The 20,104-nt window shown below is 38.8% G+C and overlaps 3 protein-coding genes and 1 pseudogene across 4 annotated transcripts; 3 read left to right on the plus strand and 1 right to left on the minus strand.

Moving 5' to 3' along the window:
- Window positions 1-6: 6 nt before the first annotated feature.
- On the minus strand, window positions 7-896 carry LOC145909334 (peptidyl-prolyl cis-trans isomerase B-like). Its single transcript, XM_082996728.1, has 5 exons — window positions 840-896; window positions 668-781; window positions 513-606; window positions 222-406; window positions 7-141 (listed from the first exon to the last, which is right to left on the minus strand). The coding sequence occupies exons 1-5, from the start codon at window positions 894-896 to the stop codon at window positions 7-9; spliced, it is 585 nt and encodes a 194-aa protein (XP_082852854.1).
- A 5,376-nt stretch (window positions 897-6,272) lies between these two features.
- Window positions 6,273-12,380, plus strand: LOC145908326 (solute carrier family 2, facilitated glucose transporter member 5-like). The gene is made up of 14 exons (XM_082995583.1): window positions 6,273-6,397; window positions 6,516-6,557; window positions 6,916-6,957; window positions 7,135-7,176; window positions 7,295-7,336; window positions 7,572-7,703; window positions 7,771-8,038; window positions 8,853-8,974; window positions 9,030-9,200; window positions 9,269-9,366; window positions 10,178-10,349; window positions 10,586-10,749; window positions 11,541-11,685; window positions 11,919-12,380. The coding sequence occupies exons 1-14, from the start codon at window positions 6,347-6,349 to the stop codon at window positions 12,045-12,047; spliced, it is 1,620 nt and encodes a 539-aa protein (XP_082851709.1). The 5' UTR covers window positions 6,273-6,346; the 3' UTR covers window positions 12,048-12,380.
- Window positions 12,381-12,694: 314 nt separating this feature from the next.
- LOC145908099 (solute carrier family 2, facilitated glucose transporter member 5-like) lies at window positions 12,695-16,865 on the plus strand. 2 transcript variants are annotated; one of them, XM_082995285.1, is made up of 11 exons: window positions 12,695-12,806; window positions 13,475-13,543; window positions 13,689-13,820; window positions 13,884-14,151; window positions 14,531-14,652; window positions 14,712-14,885; window positions 14,948-15,045; window positions 15,418-15,589; window positions 15,906-16,069; window positions 16,340-16,484; window positions 16,623-16,865. In XM_082995285.1, the coding sequence occupies exons 2-11, from the start codon at window positions 13,493-13,495 to the stop codon at window positions 16,749-16,751; spliced, it is 1,455 nt and encodes a 484-aa protein (XP_082851411.1). In that variant the 5' UTR covers window positions 12,695-12,806; window positions 13,475-13,492; the 3' UTR covers window positions 16,752-16,865. The 2 variants fall into 2 exon arrangements, with proteins under 2 accessions (XP_082851411.1, XP_082851410.1); XM_082995284.1 differs by lacking the exon at window positions 12,695-12,806 and having other exon boundaries at window positions 13,276-13,543.
- Window positions 16,866-17,870: 1,005 nt separating this feature from the next.
- LOC145908553 (aldehyde dehydrogenase, dimeric NADP-preferring pseudogene) lies at window positions 17,871-19,862 on the plus strand (annotated as a pseudogene).
- The last annotated feature ends 242 nt before the right edge of the window (window positions 19,863-20,104 follow it).

The raw sequence follows: 20,104 nt of genomic DNA on the forward strand, positions 1-20,104 counted from the left end.
GGAACACTAGTTTTCTTTAGCAGCTTCTCGGGTGACTACAAATGGTTCTATATTCACAACCCTGCAACCAGTTATGGTAACATCCTTTTCCGGGCGGTCACTTTGTCCAGTTTTGGTGTTTTCAATTCTTCCCACTACATCCTGTGAAAAGAAATTAAGTTTACCATGTTTCTGCACGCAAATTACCAATAACAAGGATATGGAAGTATTTTGTCACTTACCATGCCGCTTAGGACCTTGCCAAATACCACATGTTTGCCATCAAGCCAATCCGTCTTCGTAGTTGTTATAAAGAACTGGGAGTCATTGGTGTCCATGCCTGCATTTGCCATACTCAACCAACCGGGGCCATAATGCTTTTCCGTAAAATTTTCATCGGCAAACGGTTTGTCATATATGCTGCGGCCTGGAATGTTATGTGCTAAAACTTTATTAGATGTTTTCAATTTTAGTTGTATTGGTCTACTTTTGCTTGGGGAACTATATTAACGTAATCCCTTACAGTCATATACCTCCACTCCCATCACCTTGTGTGATGTCACCTCCTTGAATCATACAGTTTTTAATAACCTTGTGAAAAATGCTTCCTCTGTAACCAAATCCAAACTTAAACATAAAAGATTGATTTCTGTAAGTCAAACCTCAGCAACAGTGTAAAAATATTTACTTTATGGTTGGCCAAAGCAAGAAAGTTTGCAGCAGTCACAGGAACAGTATTTCCAAACACACCGATCTCAATTTGCCCGATTGAAACATTTCCAATCGACACATTAAATATGACCTATTTTCATGGAATGTGATGTAAAATGACGTAACTTCTCATTACAACATTTACTTACCTTTTTTGTAACTATAGGACCTTCCAACGAGGAAGAAAGTAATTGCTCTGTCGACATTTGTTTATTGGTCAAAATACTCAAAAGTAGTTGTTATCAATAGGATAAATGACGAAATCCTATACAATTGTGCATATACGTAATGAAATAAAACAACAAAATATGTTTTTCTAAAGATTATCACAGTGACTACACACGGACATAATTATTTTTTTTGTGCCTTTGAAACTGCCCAGAAAGAAAACCATGAGAATTGCTTTACATCCACCTGACAATATGCATCGTCTTAAGTTTGCTGGTTGGCTGCTTTGTGGTTGCATGAGTGTCCTGAACTAATAGCTGCTAATGACATCGCAAACCAAGTATTGTTATTACCACAAGTAACACGCGCATTGTAGCCCTAGGCAGAGACTTGAGAAAAGCTGTTTTTATACGAAAGGAAAACACAGCATTTACAGAAAAGGGTTTGTGTCATTTATTCCGTCCGTGCTTTAGCTGTATACAGGAAATTACGTCAGGAAGCATGCATGCATGTCTGGCTAAATTGCAAACTATTTTGCAGGACGTGGAAAAAATGGGTTAACAAGCTTATTTGTCAAATCATTGACTGCATGAAAGATTGCTACAAGCTCATCAAGCTTAAAACATTTTATAAACTGCAAAATGTAATCAATTTATATCAGATTGTGCATGGCATTCAAATCGTCCACACGATAACAAGGCCCTCTTTTCACGATTCAGCTTTATAGGGACAGGTTAAAAGTCTTTATTGTTCAATCAGTTCCGAACGATAACACAGTAAACTAAACAATTGCACGAGTTTAAATGTTACAAACATGAAATATAACAGTGGAAGTCCTGGCTTTTTTGTCGGCAAGATCGTCTAACATAGTCACACCAAGCTGCACTTATGAGACCTAATAGGTCGAAACAGTTGCCATTTGCATGCAGCGAGCAGAATGAAATAAAACATTTCTACATTTGTTGTGAGGATTTATGCACGAAAATGGGATTGCACGAAACGAATAATGGCAAATTTAGTCACTACAGCGTAAATACAAACCGATATTTGTGGTGAAACAAAGTGTTTTTACGACCAATATAAAAATACATGAGGTCAACGAATATTCGGATTTTGACAAATATTCACTGAAGGTATTAGGATTCGACCGAATTCAAATCTCTTTTGTTTCGGCCACAAACCCCGAGTGCAGTTTGGTGACGTTTATTGCTGCGCCATTTTCAGGACATCCATTGACGGACTAACAGAAAAAACAGACACTGTCTGTGACACGAAAATCTTAAACAGTGACACTGACGGTAGCTTTCTTATCTAAATTAGAGATTTTGCTTCTAAATAATAAATAATTTGTACACATCAAATCTGTTTTACGCCTCCTCGTTATTTGTAGCAATGCGTGCTTTGTCTCTGAACATTTTGGCATGAAGTTAGGAACAATGGTCTCAATTTAATTACACCTGATTAAGTTTATTTGAAAACAGTTCTGTCTAACACAGAGGTGATCAGGGTCACGAAAAACCTTCACGGACTCATGAGTCAGAGTATTTTATTCTACGCTTCCAGATTCACCGATGCAGACACCAGCGCATTTCTCACATGAATAGTCCACCACGCCTTTAGGCTCCCTTTGGTTCTGCTGCATCCTTCGGGATGTACGACAGAAAACTGCGCTGTGTCCTATGCAGCTTCAATTAACGTCAAATTAAAGTTATGCAGCATCAATTAAAGTCAACATGCAGGATAGGCCAATATTCGTCTTAACCTAGTTTTTTTGCAATATCTATGATTATATTGTGCATGACAAAGCAACAAGTGCTTTTTATAGCCTTTTGGTGTCAAGTGCAAGAAAAAAATGATTGATTCTGCAAAAGATTTAAACTGGTGATGCACCCAATCAAAACATCTGTAAATTAGGTTCAGTCTTAAAAACGTGGAAGTGTTGCATACTATCGCATGAGAAGACAGGATCGCCCTACTACGTAGACCCGTTATATTTGGCGATCTCAGCTCCTGCATTTCGATCATAAGTTTTGCTCGTGCTGCTTGCTTACCGTTGATCCTTCACAGAATTGTCACCATCGCCCTTCATTTGTTTTTCGTGTCGACGTTCTTGGGCTTCAAGTTGACTTTGCATCATCTCCACAAGCTTCTCCATGATCAGTTATACCGTCCTCGTCGTTAAATAATTGTTATTCTTGAGTCACAAACAGTCCAAGAGGCTTGACAAAAACGGTGCGCAAGTTTTATAGGCAAACGTAAAAACGCAAATAACGCCAGGAGCGCAATTGACACATACTAAGGTGCGCAGTAATTCCATAGGCGCAAGCCACATTGCAAGGCACGTTGATTACATGAAACGCCCTTTTGCTGGTTTACTGTATTTAATTTTTGTATTTTTTAAATCTGGATTCCAAGCAGGGATTATCTGTGCAGTGCCCATGTGAGACACCTGGTGGATATTTTTCTGCGACAAATCCGATTGTCATTAAACTTGGTTTAAAAAACTCGAATACATTTCCTGCATGTCCTATTATAAAATACCGAAGTTCGGTATTAATAAATTGTAATGAAAACTTTCACTAACCGCATTGATCCACGCATTCGATTTAAAACGACGACTATAGTGGACAGAAGTGAATATAAGGACAAGCATATGGGGTTTGCGGGCACTCTCAAATGTGTGAGCATATTTTATTCCTGGAAGTCCAAAAGGAGTAAAGGACGATCAGCGCCAGTATAAGATCTTGATTTATTTGCAGAAATAATAATTTCGCCTATTGACATCCTCAGTTTCTGTCTTTCAAATTGAGTCTCTCTGTATTTGACCACATTAACGAATATGGAAGATACTTTTACACCGGGTCACAAAGTTTTTTCCAAACTTGATCCACATATAAGCCTATGAAACATATAAATCTGTGCGAATATTAACGCTACGATTTCGTGTAGTATTTAAACTCAAATTTATAACCAAAAATAACCAGTGGTGGCCCTGTCTACACCTAATCATTAAAATTCGCACAGATTTCTGTTTTAAGAAGACTTACATGTGGATCAAGTTTGGAAAAAAACTTTGTGACCCGGTGTAGTAGTATTTTCCAACGAATATAAGCACACTCTAACAGCGATACTGCCATTTAGTGGCGCCCGTGCAGCGTTACTATCTAAACCCATTGTGACGTAATACAAGCGCCTTTGGTCGCCGGACGAAAAGATGGTGCAGCGGACTAAAGGCAAATCTTGAGTGTAGTTGTGTAACATTGTCTTTTACCTCTACCTTCATAGTCGAGTAAACTACCGCTTAAATCACAGTGTACATCCCAATTGTCAAAATACGTGGGACTTGTATACACTCTCAAAAAACAGTCACAATTTTCAATGTGCTAGTAAGTTTTGATCGTACATATGTTAACAGATATTTTTAAAAATGTGAGCATGGAAACGAATATTAGCTACGAATATCACGATAAGTAACGGTATCCACTTCAATCACCTTGGTGCTATTTTTTCTTTAGTGCGTATCACACTTTACATGCCCAGATAATGAAGCTCAACCTTTAAAGTTATGGTAACAAGACAACTGCGGAAAAGGTTTTTCGGAACCAGTCAAACACTGCCTTTCTTGTAGTTTAATTTTTACGTCTACTTACCAGAATTCTACCGCGTACCACTTCAAAGTCCTGTGCAGTTACCGAGAACCATCAAAACGTTTTGTTAAAAAAAAATGGCGTACCACTTTTAATCTGTTTTATTCGCATTGTTTGAGAACCGGACCGTATATGAGTGAATGATTTCTACATAATTGCAACCTTTTAATGTATGGTGATTCCCAATCTTTTTTGTGGTTGCGAACCACTTGGAGGTAAAACAATTTCGACGCCTACCATCTAGTTGAGTGTTACAAAGTAGCCTAGGGGATGAAGTAACAAACATTTTGAGATCACTTACGATTTTTTAAATTCGAATTATATCCGCAAATTACGGGAAGGTGCTCGCGTGCCACCTGAAATGCCGTCGCGTACCACTAGTGGTACGCGTACAACCGGTTGGGAAACAGTGTTTTAATGTAGGGGTCAGTATGTCCACACCAAACATTTTAGTCAAATGTTCTCGCGTACCACCTGCAATACTTAAGAACTTTTGCATCTTCCGATGAAATAAAGCCTTTTTTGAGATTTTATTCTTTGTGAATGGCGCACTAAAAAGAAAAATGTGCGCATTTGTCACCGTTTTCTTGGTATCTGCAGCTGTATTGCTTATCACGTACCACTTATTATCGCCGTTATACACAACTACCTCACGTGTACAACCTACGCGGGGTAAAATGCCCCCGAAAACATCATAACATTAGCGATGTATTCGCTTGTAAATACGTTTAGGAAACCACGGCGACATGCTACGCGCTTAGCCGACAGAACCAGTGAAGCGTGACTTAATACGACGCGGTTTTCTAAAGAAAGCGGGTGCGTACGTGAGCTTTGGCACTGTTTTCGTTTTGAATTACGTGCCATAACCCATTCTTCCTAGGGTCACCTGTCACTTCCGCGGACACCGTTGCAGTGAACGTGTCTTGTTAATTTCCGGTTTAGTTGTACTTGCTTTTCGGCTCCGCAAAAATTTGAGCCTAAATTGTTGAAAAAATTACTGAATTGGGCGAGCGCATTGTTTTATCAACCTGTGCTATTCCAAAATCTCTGTGATGTCACCTGTGGGCTATTGTTTCAAAACAATACAAACCTTAGCAACGTTTTGTAGTCGTTCCAATGGCAATGCGTGATTGCAGTTTTGTGGTAAATGTCCCATAGCATTGACGCAGAGACGAACTCCAGACGCTCAGCGGTCAAAGAAAGCCAGACGGGTTTAAAAACGTCAGAGCAGCAGTATACGAGGTTAGAAATCGTTAGAATAAAAATCAATAACCTGTTGTTTGAGAAAGCAGTCAGAAATACTTCAGATAGTTCAATACATGAGGATTTATAATCTACTCCAGACCGCATGAACAACTTAACGAGATTACTTTTTAAGCAATGATTAACGTCATTGGGTTTTACTGTTTAGTTTTAATGACAAAGTTCAAATCCACAAACTTGTAGCTTTTTGCTTGGTAGGCATTCAGAAAAAAATTTTGACGAATCTACAAAGGGTTTAAAGCTTCAGCGTTTTTGTTGAGCAGGCTCTCACCGGCATTGTACCAACTACAGAATTTCCAGCAAAGTAATACACAGAATGTGTACATTTTTAGAAGGACGACGTTTTTTGTGTTTTCGGCTTAAACAAACATATGCTGAAGCGCCTGTTTATGTACATTGACTGTGTAAACGTATAATGTACGTTTTCGTTCGTAGCAAAAGCGAACATAACGGACAACCTACCATACATGCACAAATATAGTTTTTTTTTGTATATGCAGGATTTTTTGGTAGTGACTGTACAAGTTCGGAAAAATCGAATCAAGAAACTTGTTGTTTGGGAAGCAAAGGAGCGGAAAATGGAAGTACACACTTCAGAGAAGGACGCCTTGAACCTCCATGATTTCGCTGTAAGTGAAATAAAAACAAAACTGTGCACCTTAATCTGTACGGTGTGCTTTGTTGCTAATCGGCAACGAATAGGATTTTTATTTGTTTGTCTCAACAAACTGCGTATGTTTATCACAGGACAACGCTTCGGAATCTGACAATTTGAAGCAAGATATCATTGTAAGTTTATTACATTTGCAACACGCCAGGTCTTGCACGTAACGTAACAAAGTTGCGTAGTTTCAAACGTTTCGAACACGACTGCGTCCATCATCAGTGCAATTTGAGAATGAGTTGCAACCAAGAGAACGCTGAGGTAGGCAGGCAACTGAACGGGCAAAACATTACAACACGCCAGCCTACCTCAGTGCTCTATTCGTTGGAGCTTAATCTTAAATTGTACTGATAATGGACGCAGTCGTGTTCAAAACGTTTCCACATAATTTATAGCAGCTTTGGCTTACAAATTGCTTTACTATTTGTAAATTATATCTTTCTTTGTTTTTCCCAATTACAACACTATGTTTTTTTTTGACAGGTCAACCCAACAGACTCTGACCACTTGAAACATGATATCACCGTAAGACTATCGTGCATACAACACGTCTGGCCTTACGACAAACGTAGCGTAAAATGATGAGAAATTTCTCAGCAAAATTTACATGCATATTTTTTACATGCATAGGATATTAATCGTCTTGAAAATTGTCTGCCTTTTTCAATAAAAAAACTTAAGTTTTTGTATTTATTTTTGCAGGACAACTCATCTGAATCTGCCAACTTCAAACTTGATATATCTGTAAGTATTTTATGGACATCAGTGGCCTACCATTACACACACGTAACTCTCGTAGTAAATTGACCAAGAAAAAAAAATTATTTGCCCATTGGAAAAAAAAACTTTTTTTAAATTTTAGGACGAGTCTTCAGAGTCTGAGAAATTGAAAGACGATTTCAGTGTAAGTTATCTAAAATAAATTTTAAAGTAAATGCAAACGATATAGACCTCATTAATGCCTCGTATCCTATTGTAAATGTTGAACAAATAGATAAAGGAGCTCATTTGGCAAAATGCCCAAGGCGTAACAAAAACGCTACTATAGAGGATTGTGATGACAATCTGGGGGCAGTTCCTCAGAATAGCCATTATTTCTGGCCAATGTAGCACCTGAAATTGAATGTTGTTTTGAACAGGGCAACTCTGCTTTTGGAGCCTTTGTGCTGTTTATGAGCGGTTCGATGACGTTCTACGCTATTGGGTTACACTTTACTCTGCTTGGTCCCATTATTCCAATCATACAAAACATTTATAACGAGACGTATCAGGCAAGTATCACTTGACAATGTTGCAGCTGCCTATCGTACCGCGCTCAACTATTTTATCAACATGTAGAGTCGGTACGGGGTCCCTATGTCCGAGGACACTTGGTTACTTCTGTTTTCGATGACGATTTCGTTTTTCATCTTCGGGGCATTTCTAGGGGGAACCACCTCAAAAATCATGCTCACGTATCTTTCGCGGAAGCACTTGGTCCAACTGGGACATGTTATCAACATCATCGGAACTCTAATAATTTCCTTAGCTGGGGGTTTGACTGGAACCTTTGAAGCTTTCATCATCGGTCGTTTCCTCGCTGGAATCCCAATGGGAATTGGATACAGTAGGTCTTAGATCTGCAGAATTAGTGTTGGCTATACGGTGACCTTGAGTTACCCCAGTCGAACCCTATATTTTCTATAGTGTACAGAACCGCATCCCCTCGTTTAAATTTCACCTGTATACAATATCAGAAATATCACACTTCGCTTCATAAAGAAAATATATCTTATTGTGGTTGCGTGGGATGGTAAGCTTGTTACAACTTCTTAACACGAGATGAACAACAAGCCTATTGTCTAAACTCACCCCACGAGAATCGTATTTCCCCAAGGTAATTCTACTACTGGAGTCGCACGCATGGTGTTAATTGTTGGAACTGACATGCAAGTCTGCTTTGTCAAGATCTTCCAAACAAATAACAAAGTATACAAAGAATTGTTGAAATTTGGTCGAACCAAATACTTAATGACGTCAAATATGTTATATTGGTCGTAATACGTCACAAGCACTAGTTGTATGTTCGTTACGGCGACACAAATATAATGTAAGTTATATTGTGTACATGTATAAGTCCGCCACATACCTACATTGCATAAACTTTTTTTAAAAAAAATTTTTTTAAAGTAAATGCAAACGATACAGACCTCATAAACATATAATAATGCCAACTGTAAAATAAGACACCGCAGCCTAACCAGGAAATTTTTGGGGCCACGTATTTTCTACTTTAATATGAGTAAGATGTTTGGTTTAAAACATCGCCGTATGCAGAAGAATAATACGACTGGGTGTACTTATTAAATCAATTTTTTATTTTTATTGAAACAAGCTACATTTTGAATTTGAAAACCTATTTAAACTTACATCATATTCAGATCTTGTTCCTTTGCTGGTGGTTGAAATAAGCGCAAAAAAGAAGCAAGCAGCTTGGCAAAGTAGCGCTTCAATCGCAATGGCCTTTGGAATCTTTTGTGGATCCGTTCTCTCACACCCAAAGGTATGAAGACCTTGACTAAGGTTTCATGTCAATACAGAATTTTCCTGCATCACAGGTGCTTGGTACAATCGCCACTTGGCCAGTTGCAGCAGCATTTCCATGCGTGCCCTCAATCCTATATATAATATCCAGCTTGTGGTTCTCTGAAACTCCGTATTATTACATTCGTGGAGGAGAGACAGATAAGGCATTGAAAGGTTTGAAAAAACTAAGGAACGGCAACGAGGTAAGGTTTCTGTATTTAGTTTTCAAGGAATATTTCTCAAATAAGTTCTATGTTAAACGTTGAATCAGGATCAACTGAAATGGGAGTTAAACAACATCCAGAAGGAAGTGAACAAAAGCGCTACTGTTGTTGGAGTGAAAGAAATGTTTTTAAACAAGCAATACAGGTACAGGGACACCTTTTCCTTGCTGACAAAACCTACCCAAAGCAATTGTCGTTTTCATCACAACCTGGGTTCCAACCTTTCATATTCTATGCGATAGTTTCGATCACATACTTAGGCCTACATGGTAAAAGGAGCACATCGTAAATCGGAAGTATCCCTACTTTACATGACTCTTGACACTAAAGTTAACTTTAGGACACGTCGTCGTAAACGCACAAACCTAGCATTTATTCGTGTGTCACAGTTGTAAACAAATTGTAGTATAATGCTTCATTGGCTGTAACGGCCCATTGAACATGACGTCACATGAACTCGCTATGCAAGCGCGATCAAATCTAATGTGAGGCCTTTGCCGCTTGTACCATTACGACAATACATAGGGCCAGAAGTGGGATTCGAACCCATTTCGACCCCCATTCGGAGACCAAAAGTTGAGTCTGGAAAATAAATGGTTGTTGCGTAGCTGTTGTATAGGCCAGGGGTGGGCAACTCAAACAGTGAAGCGTTGCATTTTTGTAGCTATATAGGGCTGTACTATACATGCGTGTGCCAAACTTTGTTTTAAGTTAATGTCTTTGCAAAAAAGCACCATACTTTATTTGCCAACATTCTCGGTGAAGACCAGCCCGCACTACAATTTTAAACCAATGGCGTGGCAAATTTGGCACGTGAGACGTGTGCACTACTGACAAAGGCTAAAACACCTTGTTAAAAGTTAAACAACGAGAAGAGCTTTTATTTCTGTGTTCCTCCGTGACAGTGATATAGTTCTTTTTCTCTGGTGGTGTTATGAATAATTTATTGCGTACAGGAGACAACTTCTAGCTGTATCCGGAATCTATGCCGGATTCATGTTGTGTGGCATCAACCACCTGATATTCTATACCGACCAACTCTTTCTCAATGCAAGCGTACCACCTGAACATGTAACAACTGCCAGTATTGGAGTGTACGGTGTGCTGTTTCTTTCTGTGTTCGCAGGGGTAAGCCTTTCGAAAAAAATAATTTGGCTTGGAAAACTGACTTCAGATATTCCTGATAAAAAGCCAAACTGATCCTGTACTATAAAGCTACTGCTTTTTAGTTGCTTAGAAAACGACACTATTTCAGGTAGTTTTATAGCAGAATAGATATTGCGCTACGATCAATGTAATTTTAACATACACTTGTTAGTTCACCTCTTGGTGTAATTACTTAACATTGAATTTTTTTATTTCAGCCGAAGCTGGTTGATCATTACGGAAGCCTTAGAGTGAATAAAGCAACAACAGTTGTTCTAATTGCCTCTCTTGTGGTCTTTACAATAAGTCAGGCGTTACATCACTTGGCACCAAACGCCATGCCGATCGTCGCTGTGGTGGCCGTTGCTGTCTTTTTAGTTGGGTAAGTGACATAATAATAACAATGGAAGGACGTTACAATTGAAATAGGCCTTATGTTACTTTTTCTGTTATTTTGGATAAAACTTTATTTAGCCTAATTTCACCATTATGAGAATGTAGATCGTACCAACGTACGCAAGAGCGAATTTAAAACAATTGACTAAAAGTTCGCGGGCGGGCGATGCAAGTGTCATAGAGAGGACTTAATTGTCTTGAAATTGTTCTTCGTTCAACACATTAGCATGCTTTTGCCCGGCAACATAAACTCTTTCTCTAGCGCTGTAAATGCGCCACCTTGAGATTTAGACCTTAACCTATTGTTGCTGTAGTTGGCAGTATAGTCCTGTTTTTGGTTGGGTAAGTTTTTTGAACGAGTTTGACGTGATGGTCACATGTGACTACGCTGCAAAAGGTGGATCAGCGCAATACACAAAGAGAGATAAATATTGTTTATTTATTTAATACAAGGATGCACAAATGCAACGTGACAAAATTTAACACGCCATTGAAAATGACACGCGAACTGATTTCACCAAACCTAATGTCGTACTCATTGTAGGCTATGTTGATTTAGACCCAACAACCTTACCAAGATCCGTTGCCAACATATGCATAACCGCTAAACATGGTCATACCAATGTTTGGTACGTGATTATGCAACAAATACGACATGTATATGACATGCACCCCTAATTTACAACGTTTATATTAGTTGTTCTCAACCTTGTATTCACGGACCCCGATCTGTTGGTTTCCATATAGTTATAAAGAATTTGGCAATAATATATGCAGGTTTTATGCTTGCTTTCAACCTGCTACGTTGGTTCTTCTCGGAGAGTTGACGACGGAACCAACACGTCCTACGGCTCTCGCTCTTGGTTCTATTGTGCTTTGGACTTTAGCGTGGACCATTGGCTTCATACCACCCTATCTACAGGTTGCAATTAAGATACAACACAGTAATTACGTGAAACTAACGTTTTTCTTTAACTAAACTTAAACCTGAATATGCAAAAGCCACTTAACTATTTTTCCATTGTCCTAAATTTGTAACGGGTTTTTTAGTTTTTTTATACCATGGTCGTCCGTACTTTTCGGGCAAGATTTACGCCCTACAAAATCGTTCGTGGATCTGACAATGAGAACTCACTAAATTTCTGTATGTTTAAGGTTGGACTCGGTGCATACGCGATGACCATATGGATCGGGGCTTCAATTGTGTATCTGATCTTCCAGATATTCTACTTGCCCGACACAAAAGGAAAAACTGTCGACGAAATTCAGGAGTATTTCTTGTAACTTAGCGCAGCAGTTTGAATTAGCTCGGTACTCCAAAGGGTTTTATGGATGTCGATTGTATCATATAGTGTTGTGTAGGTCTAATTGCAATAACTCTACACATAAACATTGACACATCCAATTTCACATTTAGCATTAGGGAAAAAACTGTCAAACCTGTTTTTGTCGGCAACTATCGGCGCCAGACATTGTGTTCAGCTTTATGAAAACTGCACATTTTGTTTACATGTTGCTCTTAGTCTGCTCTTCTACGCTTTGATGTTTGCGTGTTCATAATATGTGTTTATTCTTTAACTTTCACGAAATAGATTTAATAAAAGCATAAGTGTTAACTGGTAATTTGCATGGAAATTTACAGTGAAGGAAACTTGTAGTCGTTTTAAGGCGGCCAGTACGCCATACGTACAAAGTATCTTAATTTTTCAGGTAATGGTTTGTGAGGTCACCAAAAACCTCAAACTGCGCCTCACCAGTGCCGTAAACACAAGTTCTGCGGCTGGCAAACCTGCTGAATTAGCTGACTACCGATGCGTAAGATATTGGTAAACTTCTCTGTCTGCAGTTTAGGCAGCCTTATTTGCTAATGTCTATGTCAAAGTTTTAGCAGTAAAAGCCCGTTTGCAGGTCAGCCTAATCTCGTAGGGATATGCTGGTTTGTGTTAGGATGTGCTCGCTTTTCCTCGGCAAGCAAAGATTGTGGCACAGTTGGGAACGTATTATACGCTGAGACAATGCATAGAACGGCTTCATATGGCACAGGTATGGCAGGGGAAATTTACGAGGTCACGTATTTGAACAAGAAATTGATAAAAAGTTGTTTTAGCAAAGCGTTTGAATTTGCAGTGTTGTGCTTGATCTACGATAAAATGCGCTGCAGTTGTGCCAGTACTTGCTTTCATCTAGAGATATTTGGTTAATACATTGGGAAAGAAAGTACTCAACTTCAACAGAAACACAGATATGCACTTTAAACTCTTATTTAGTATTGTCATCAATCTTCCAATTTTTACTGAAATATCCTATGCAAACATAGTTGTCCAATAACAACACAGAAAGCATGTTGCTAACAGTAGTGCAAAACTTGTAACACGTTTGCCAGAAATTGCCGTGTTGCTTTCAAGGAACACACGTGTTTCTTGTGTAAGCTGTTGTTTTTGTCTGCTTAGTTGTCTGCCCACCTCTGCGCGCGCCTTGCTGCAACTCATTCCGAATTAGCACTGATGATGAACGCAGTTCAAGACATGCTTGAGAATCATAATAGCTTTGACATTCATATTCAGATCACCAAGTTTATAGTACCAAAGACCAAAGCGATAGTGTATGCGGAATTTTTATATAAGTGTAAACAACACTTATTGTAACCGCCCTTTAGTCCGATACAGAAAGTTGTTTAGGGAATGTAATTTCTTTTTTACACCTATACGCAGCAAGTACAAGATTGAAAAATGGAAAAGCAGACTTCGGACTCAGCGAACTTGAAACAACATGATGTTCCAGTAGGTCAATGGTACCATATAATATATTGTACGCATACTGAAAACATAGGCTCAAAAAAACTTTGTTTGGCCGTTGAGAAACCTGTATTTAGTATTTGTTCAGCAAAAAAAATTGGACTGTTTGTGAAACTGTTTATTTTTACAGGCCAACTCTAATTTCGGTGCCTTTGTGCTTCTCATGAGTGGTTCAATGTCGTTCTATGCCATTGGGTTACAATTTACTCTGCTTGGACCCATTATTCCTATCATACAAAACATATACAACCGGACTCACCAGGTATAAAAGCCTTGCATCTAACCGGTTCCTGTTTAAATCCGTCTTTTTTTTGAACGATTTCAGAGTCGCTATGGAACCCCAATGACCGAGGAGACTTGGCTGCTACTTTTTTCCATGACAATTTCGTTTTTGGTCATTGGAGCATTTTTGGGAGGAATTTCGTCGAAAACAATGCTGACAATTCTCTCGAGAAAACATTTGCTTCAACTTGGTCACGTGTTCAACGTACTCGGTTGCCTAATGGTTTCTCTGGTAGGAGGTTTGACTGGATCTTACGAGGCTTTTATCATCGGTCGGTTACTGCTTGGCATCCCAATGGGCATCGGATACAGTTAGGTTGAATACACATAATGAAACTGTTTCTTACCTTAAACTGCTGCGCGCCATTTTGAGTTTTCAGGGGAATCGCAAAATAAGGTATATTGAAATCAATTGAGATATGATTAAAATAAAGGTAAATAGGTTTATGCGACTATAAATGGTAAAAATATCCCTTAAGTCCGCCCACTTTGTTTTTTTCACTTGTGGAAAATGTCTTCCCAAAAAGATTGAAATGAGTCACAAGAATGTTGTATCTTTCCAAATGTATAGCTCGCAAACTAGTTGGGGAATAACTGCCCTCTATAAAAAAGAGAAAAATATGACTTTCTGCTAAAAAACATGCAAAACAAAAATTTTAAACTGGTTATTTTATGTCCAACCAAAAACAGATCTTGTACCTTTGATGGTGGTTGAAATGAGCGCGAAATGCAAACAAGCAGCCTGGCAAAGCAGTGCTTCAATTGCCATAGGATTTGGCATCTTCTGTGGATCAGCACTTAATCATCCAAAAGTAAAACAGCTCATTCCATCACCTTAAACTTCAATGCAAAACGGTATATGGTGCTTTAGGTACTTGGAACCATTAACACTTGGCCCGTTGCAACTGCATTCCCATGTATTCCTTCCTTCCTATATTTGATATCCAGCTTGCGGTTTCCTGAAACCCCATATTATTGGGTCCGTGAGGGAGAAATTGACAAAGCGGTGGAAGCTCTGAAAAGGCTAAGAAATATCAGCAATGAGGTGGATTTTTCAACATGTTTTTCAAATCGGATAATTCATCAAACCCTTTGTTTTTCAATCAGGATAAACTAAGACGGGAATTAGGTGATATTCAAACGGAAGTTAACAAAAGCGTCAATGTGGTTGGAATTCGGGAAATGTTTTTAACACGACAGAACAGGTTTCCAAAAAAACACTTTCACTCAGACGTATCACTGTATGATTGTTGGTTTTGTCGTTTTAATTTCTTTACTCGACGAATTGTCGCTTGACCGCTATCGCATTCGTTCTCAACCTATTTATTCTCCGCACCCCTTTAACAGATATAATTCACAGCTAAATCCCCCCATTGGAAATGCAGTTTGTCAATATCATGCTTTTATCACCAAAATTAAGAAAGGACACTAAGCTCTACAGTTACATTTAAATATCTAATACCAAAAATGCGCCATTCCCTTTACAATAAAACTCGTCCTCTTAAAATACAAATTCACACTGGGGGAAATCCCCCGGTTGAGAAGCTTTTTGCAGAATTTCTTGTCTGTTTGTATAGGAGGCAACTACTGGCTATTGTTGGAATCTACGTCGGCTTTATGGTTTGCGGCATCAATCACCTTCTGTTTTATACCGACCAACTCTTTCTCAACGCAAATATTCCACCAGAGCATGTAACCACAGCCAGTATCGGAGTGTTCGGTGTGCTGTTTTTATCCGTATTTTCAGGGGTGAGTAGAGGACACTTGTCTTTCTTTCAAACAGTGTGAATATATGTGCTCAGTGGTGGGATTCAGCCGGTTGGGACCAGTTTGTGCATAAGCGAACCGGTTGTTGACAACCGTATGTGTAGGTCTGTGTTGCACTTCAAGCAATATGTTCCCGCGGTTACTGTGGCATGTTGCTAGCGAGAGAACCGGATGCTAAAATATTTGAATCCCACCACTGCACGTGCTGTATTGCCCTAGTTGATTTCGATACTGCGTATAGTTTTTACTCGACTAGAAAACTGAAGTACATCTGTCTTACCATATCTTGTCATTCCAGCCGAGGTTAGTTGAACATTTTGGAAGCCTCAAAGTGAACAAAGCAGGAACAGTTGTTCTCATTGTGTCTCTTGTGGTCTTCACATTGAGTCAGACATTAAATCACTTGGCACCAAGCGCCATGCCGATAGTCGCTGTGGTAGCCGTTGCTGTCTTTTTAGTTGGGTAGGTATAACGAATATGTTGAAAGGATATTTCAATATATTAAATAATGTTTTTTTTTTAATCTAGTTTTGTTGCTCTGTGCATACTATTTTCTCTATATAGACATTTACTGTCGAGTGCACATTATATACCACGGGCAAATTTAAAACATTTAAGTATAAAATTGGACGTAGCGGTTTTAGCCTGACAATTGCAATGTGTATCAACTAAACTTACCATAATCCGGTTTAGTTAATGGTAAAAAATGAACTAACCTTTGGAACCCTATAGGTTTTATGGTTGTTCCCAACTTGCTACTCTGGTCCTTGTTGGAGAATTGACCACTGAACCAACGCGTCCAACAGCTCTTACTCTTGGTTCCATTGTGCTTTGGACTTTGGCGTGGACCATTGGGTTCATTCCACCTTATTTACAGGTATTGCAGTAGGAATGTACACAAAGTAAAGACAAGGGTGAACCTCTTACTCCTTACAATTTAAATTAAAAAAATGATTCTTATCATGCCACGTGACTTCTTGTATGTTATACAAACATGCGCTATGAATTTTTTAAGGTTGGGCTTGGAGCATATGCTATGACAATATGGATTGGGGCTTCAATTGCGTTTTTGCTCTTTCAAATATTCTACTTGCCCGACACCAGAGGAAAAACAGTCGACGAAATACAAGCGCATTTTCTCTAATTTTGTGCTGTCAAGCGTGTGTTTTCCAGCGCTTATAAGAATATTAAATCTTTTTATTTTGTACGCAAAGCTGCTTCGCACATAAACAATAAATTGAAACGTAGAATGGCATGGACACCAATAAAACCATAAGGGTTATGAGTACAAACGAACAGGGTTGCCATTTAGGCAGATTTTATCAGTTTGGCCGATTGGAATTGACTGTGCAGAGAAACACTCACTTGGCCGTAAAATGAATATTTGGCCAAATTTTGGCTGGGTCTGAATTTTTTAGCTATAATGTACTTAATGCTACGTGCATTTTAGGCAAAACGTTCGTACGTAGCGATACTTTAGGAGCAATTTGTACACGTGCATAATTTACGCCTACATTTTCAGTGCCATTAACATCGTTGCCAAAAAAACGTACTTACGGTTTGTTTGAAAACATACTATGTGTTACTGAATTGCCGCGGTCTACAACTCATACGCACTTTCCCACTTATTTATGGAATTGGAGCGGTCAAGTTTGTAATCGTAAGGTTTTCTGCAAACAAATACATGCGATAAACAAATAAAGTACACAATTGAATAAGCCACACTTACCGACAGTAGAGCCTGAACGCTGCAACATAAAACGTTCGCTTTGAAACGTGTAGTACTATTTATTAGGCGCAGACAAATTAAGCCACGCGTGTAATCAAGCCTACAATCGGCAGTTATTTCGTTGCGTTCAAGACGCAAAACTTTGTCGATTGCATACTACGTCCAAGTCGGACAAGCGTTAGTTTTTGACCACGTTTTGGCTACATGATCGCTCTTGTAACTTGGTTTGGCCGTAAGAGACAAATTCGACCGTCAAATTTTTTGACAACTTTGCAAACGAGCGTAATAAACGCCGTGGCAGCTCCTAGTATGCTTGTGTTAGCATTATGCAAATGTATTTGTTGATTACAAGAATTGTGTTAAAATTGACGAGAACACTTTGTCAAATTCATTTAATGCAAATAAAAATAGGATGAGTGTTCATGGGTATCCAAGGATCCAAGCGTGCAATTTTTAACATATGCATAAATACCGCTGTGGGCCGTGTAAAAGTCTCACCATCAAACCACTGATCAATGTGTTGTAATTTGTGAACTTTGAGCTCTTTTTGAAATGACGCATTCATGTCACGTGAAGAAACAGTGACTGGCAATTTAATAAGATTCCTGGAAGCTAAATCCAAGTGGCTTGTTGTATGAATTTCATCAGTGCAAATATGAGTGAATACAGTGAAAAAATAGCAATTGCTCGAAAGGCCTACGAGGCTGGAAAGACCAGGCCTCTATCATTCAGAAAAAAACAGCTTCAACAGTTGTTGAGGTTTATAAACGAAAATGAAGAGGCCATTTGCACTGCCGTTGCCCAAGATCTTCGTCGGTCGAAAATGGAAACGGTGTTGGGTGAGATAGTAATGACCAACAATGCAATTGTAAATGCTCTTGATAACATTGACGAATGGTGCAAAGATGAGCACCAGTCAAAAACGTTGCTCACCGTATTCTCAGAAGTATTCGTAAGGAAAGAGCCTTATGGTGTATGTTTGATTATGTCGGCCTGGAATTACCCTGTTCAGTTATTGCTAATTCCACTTCTATCAGCAATTGCTGCTGGAAATTGTGCCATATTAAAGCCCAGCGAGTCTGCATCAAACGTTGCTGAGTTAATACAGAATCAAATTCCAAATTACTTGGATCCAGAATGCTTTCCTGTGGTTGTTACTAATGCTGCTGAGTCTGCTGCGTTATGCAAAAATAACCGCTTTGATTTCATCTTCTTCACTGGGGGTACAGCAATAGGAAGGCATGTTATGAAAACTGCAGCAGAGAATCTTACACCAGTTGTGTTAGAACTTGGTGGCAAAAACCCTTGTTTTGTTGATAGCACCACAAATATCAAGGTTGCTGCACGGCGTATATGCTGGGGTCGCTTTCTTAACAATGGGCAAAACTGCACTTCTCCAGATTACATTCTCTGTGAATCTGAAGTTGTAGATGAGTTTATTAAAGAGGCAAAGGCCACCATTGTGGAGTTTTTTGGTCAAAATCCACAAAATTCCCCTGACTATTCCAGAATCATCAATGAGAGACAGGTCTCACGACTGGCAAAGCTTCTGGAATCAAACGATGCCAAGATTGTACATGGAGGGAAATTTGATATTAGCGATAAATATGTGGCTCCTACCATAGTTACAGATGTAACTCCAGAGTCTATTTATATGCAACAGGAAACATTTGGTCCAATCATGCTAATCATACCTGTGGCTGGTGTAGACGAAGCTATTGCCACAATTAAGCCAATGGAAAAACCACTTGCTGTCTATGCTTTTTCGAACAACAGAGCTTCAATCGACAAACTGCTATTCAACATTAGCAGCGGTGGTGTTACAATTAATGATGTTACAATGCATTTCACACTTGACTCTCTGCCTTTTGGTGGAGTTGGCAATAGTGGCATGGGAGCATACCATGGAAAGTTTGGATTTGATGCATTTAGCCACAAACGAGCAGTTTTAATTGATGGTACACCTGAGGCATTGTTAAAGGTGCGGTATGCGCCCTACAGTGATTCAAAGCTTTTTCAATCAAAGTTTCTGATCAACAAAAAAGAGAAGTCAAAAGGTTTAGTAGGTTTTCTGAAAAGATTGTTTTGGATGTCTGTGCTTGGGGTTCTGGTGGGCTATGGATTCCATTTGTTCTTCAATGCTTGAATATGAAACATGGTTTTTGGTATGTGTCACAGAATAATTCAGCATAGGGTCTGAGATATCTTGTTTGTGTCTGAAATTATTGAACAGCTGTTGTATTATGATGTGTAAAATTTGTCTCTCTTTGTATATTGTCTAACATCTGTTGTGTATGTACTTTATTTGTGGTTGAGATTTAGATGTCATGAGTTTCCATTATGTTTCACAATATATTGTTACCGGGGCCCTCAATGTTATCTTGCATATTGCATGAATCGTTTGATAATACATGTGTATCTTGAACTTTACCAACTTTATCTACTTCTTAGGTGTATATGTTACAGACCCAACATCCTTTTGTTTGTGTGTTTTGATTGTTTATTACATCACATCCTGTTGGCTGAGTGTTTGTGGTTACAGGGATTCAGTTGATATAATGTACATCTGTCAGAAGTTAATATGTATCTAGACCAAGAAAATGAAATTGGCAGTGCTGTACACAATCAAAGTACTACTACCAGTATTGCTACCCATGACACATAAATCGTATTGTGTACATGAACCCAAAACTAAGTGTACACACGTGCAAATTTTAAATCTCTGTTCAAATTCTGGAGAGAGAGTGCTAATTAAATGATTTGTTTAT

Source organism: Ascidia mentula, chromosome 7, assembly GCF_947561715.1.
Source record: "Ascidia mentula chromosome 7, kaAscMent1.1, whole genome shotgun sequence".
NCBI lineage: Eukaryota > Metazoa > Chordata > Ascidiacea > Phlebobranchia > Ascidiidae > Ascidia > Ascidia mentula.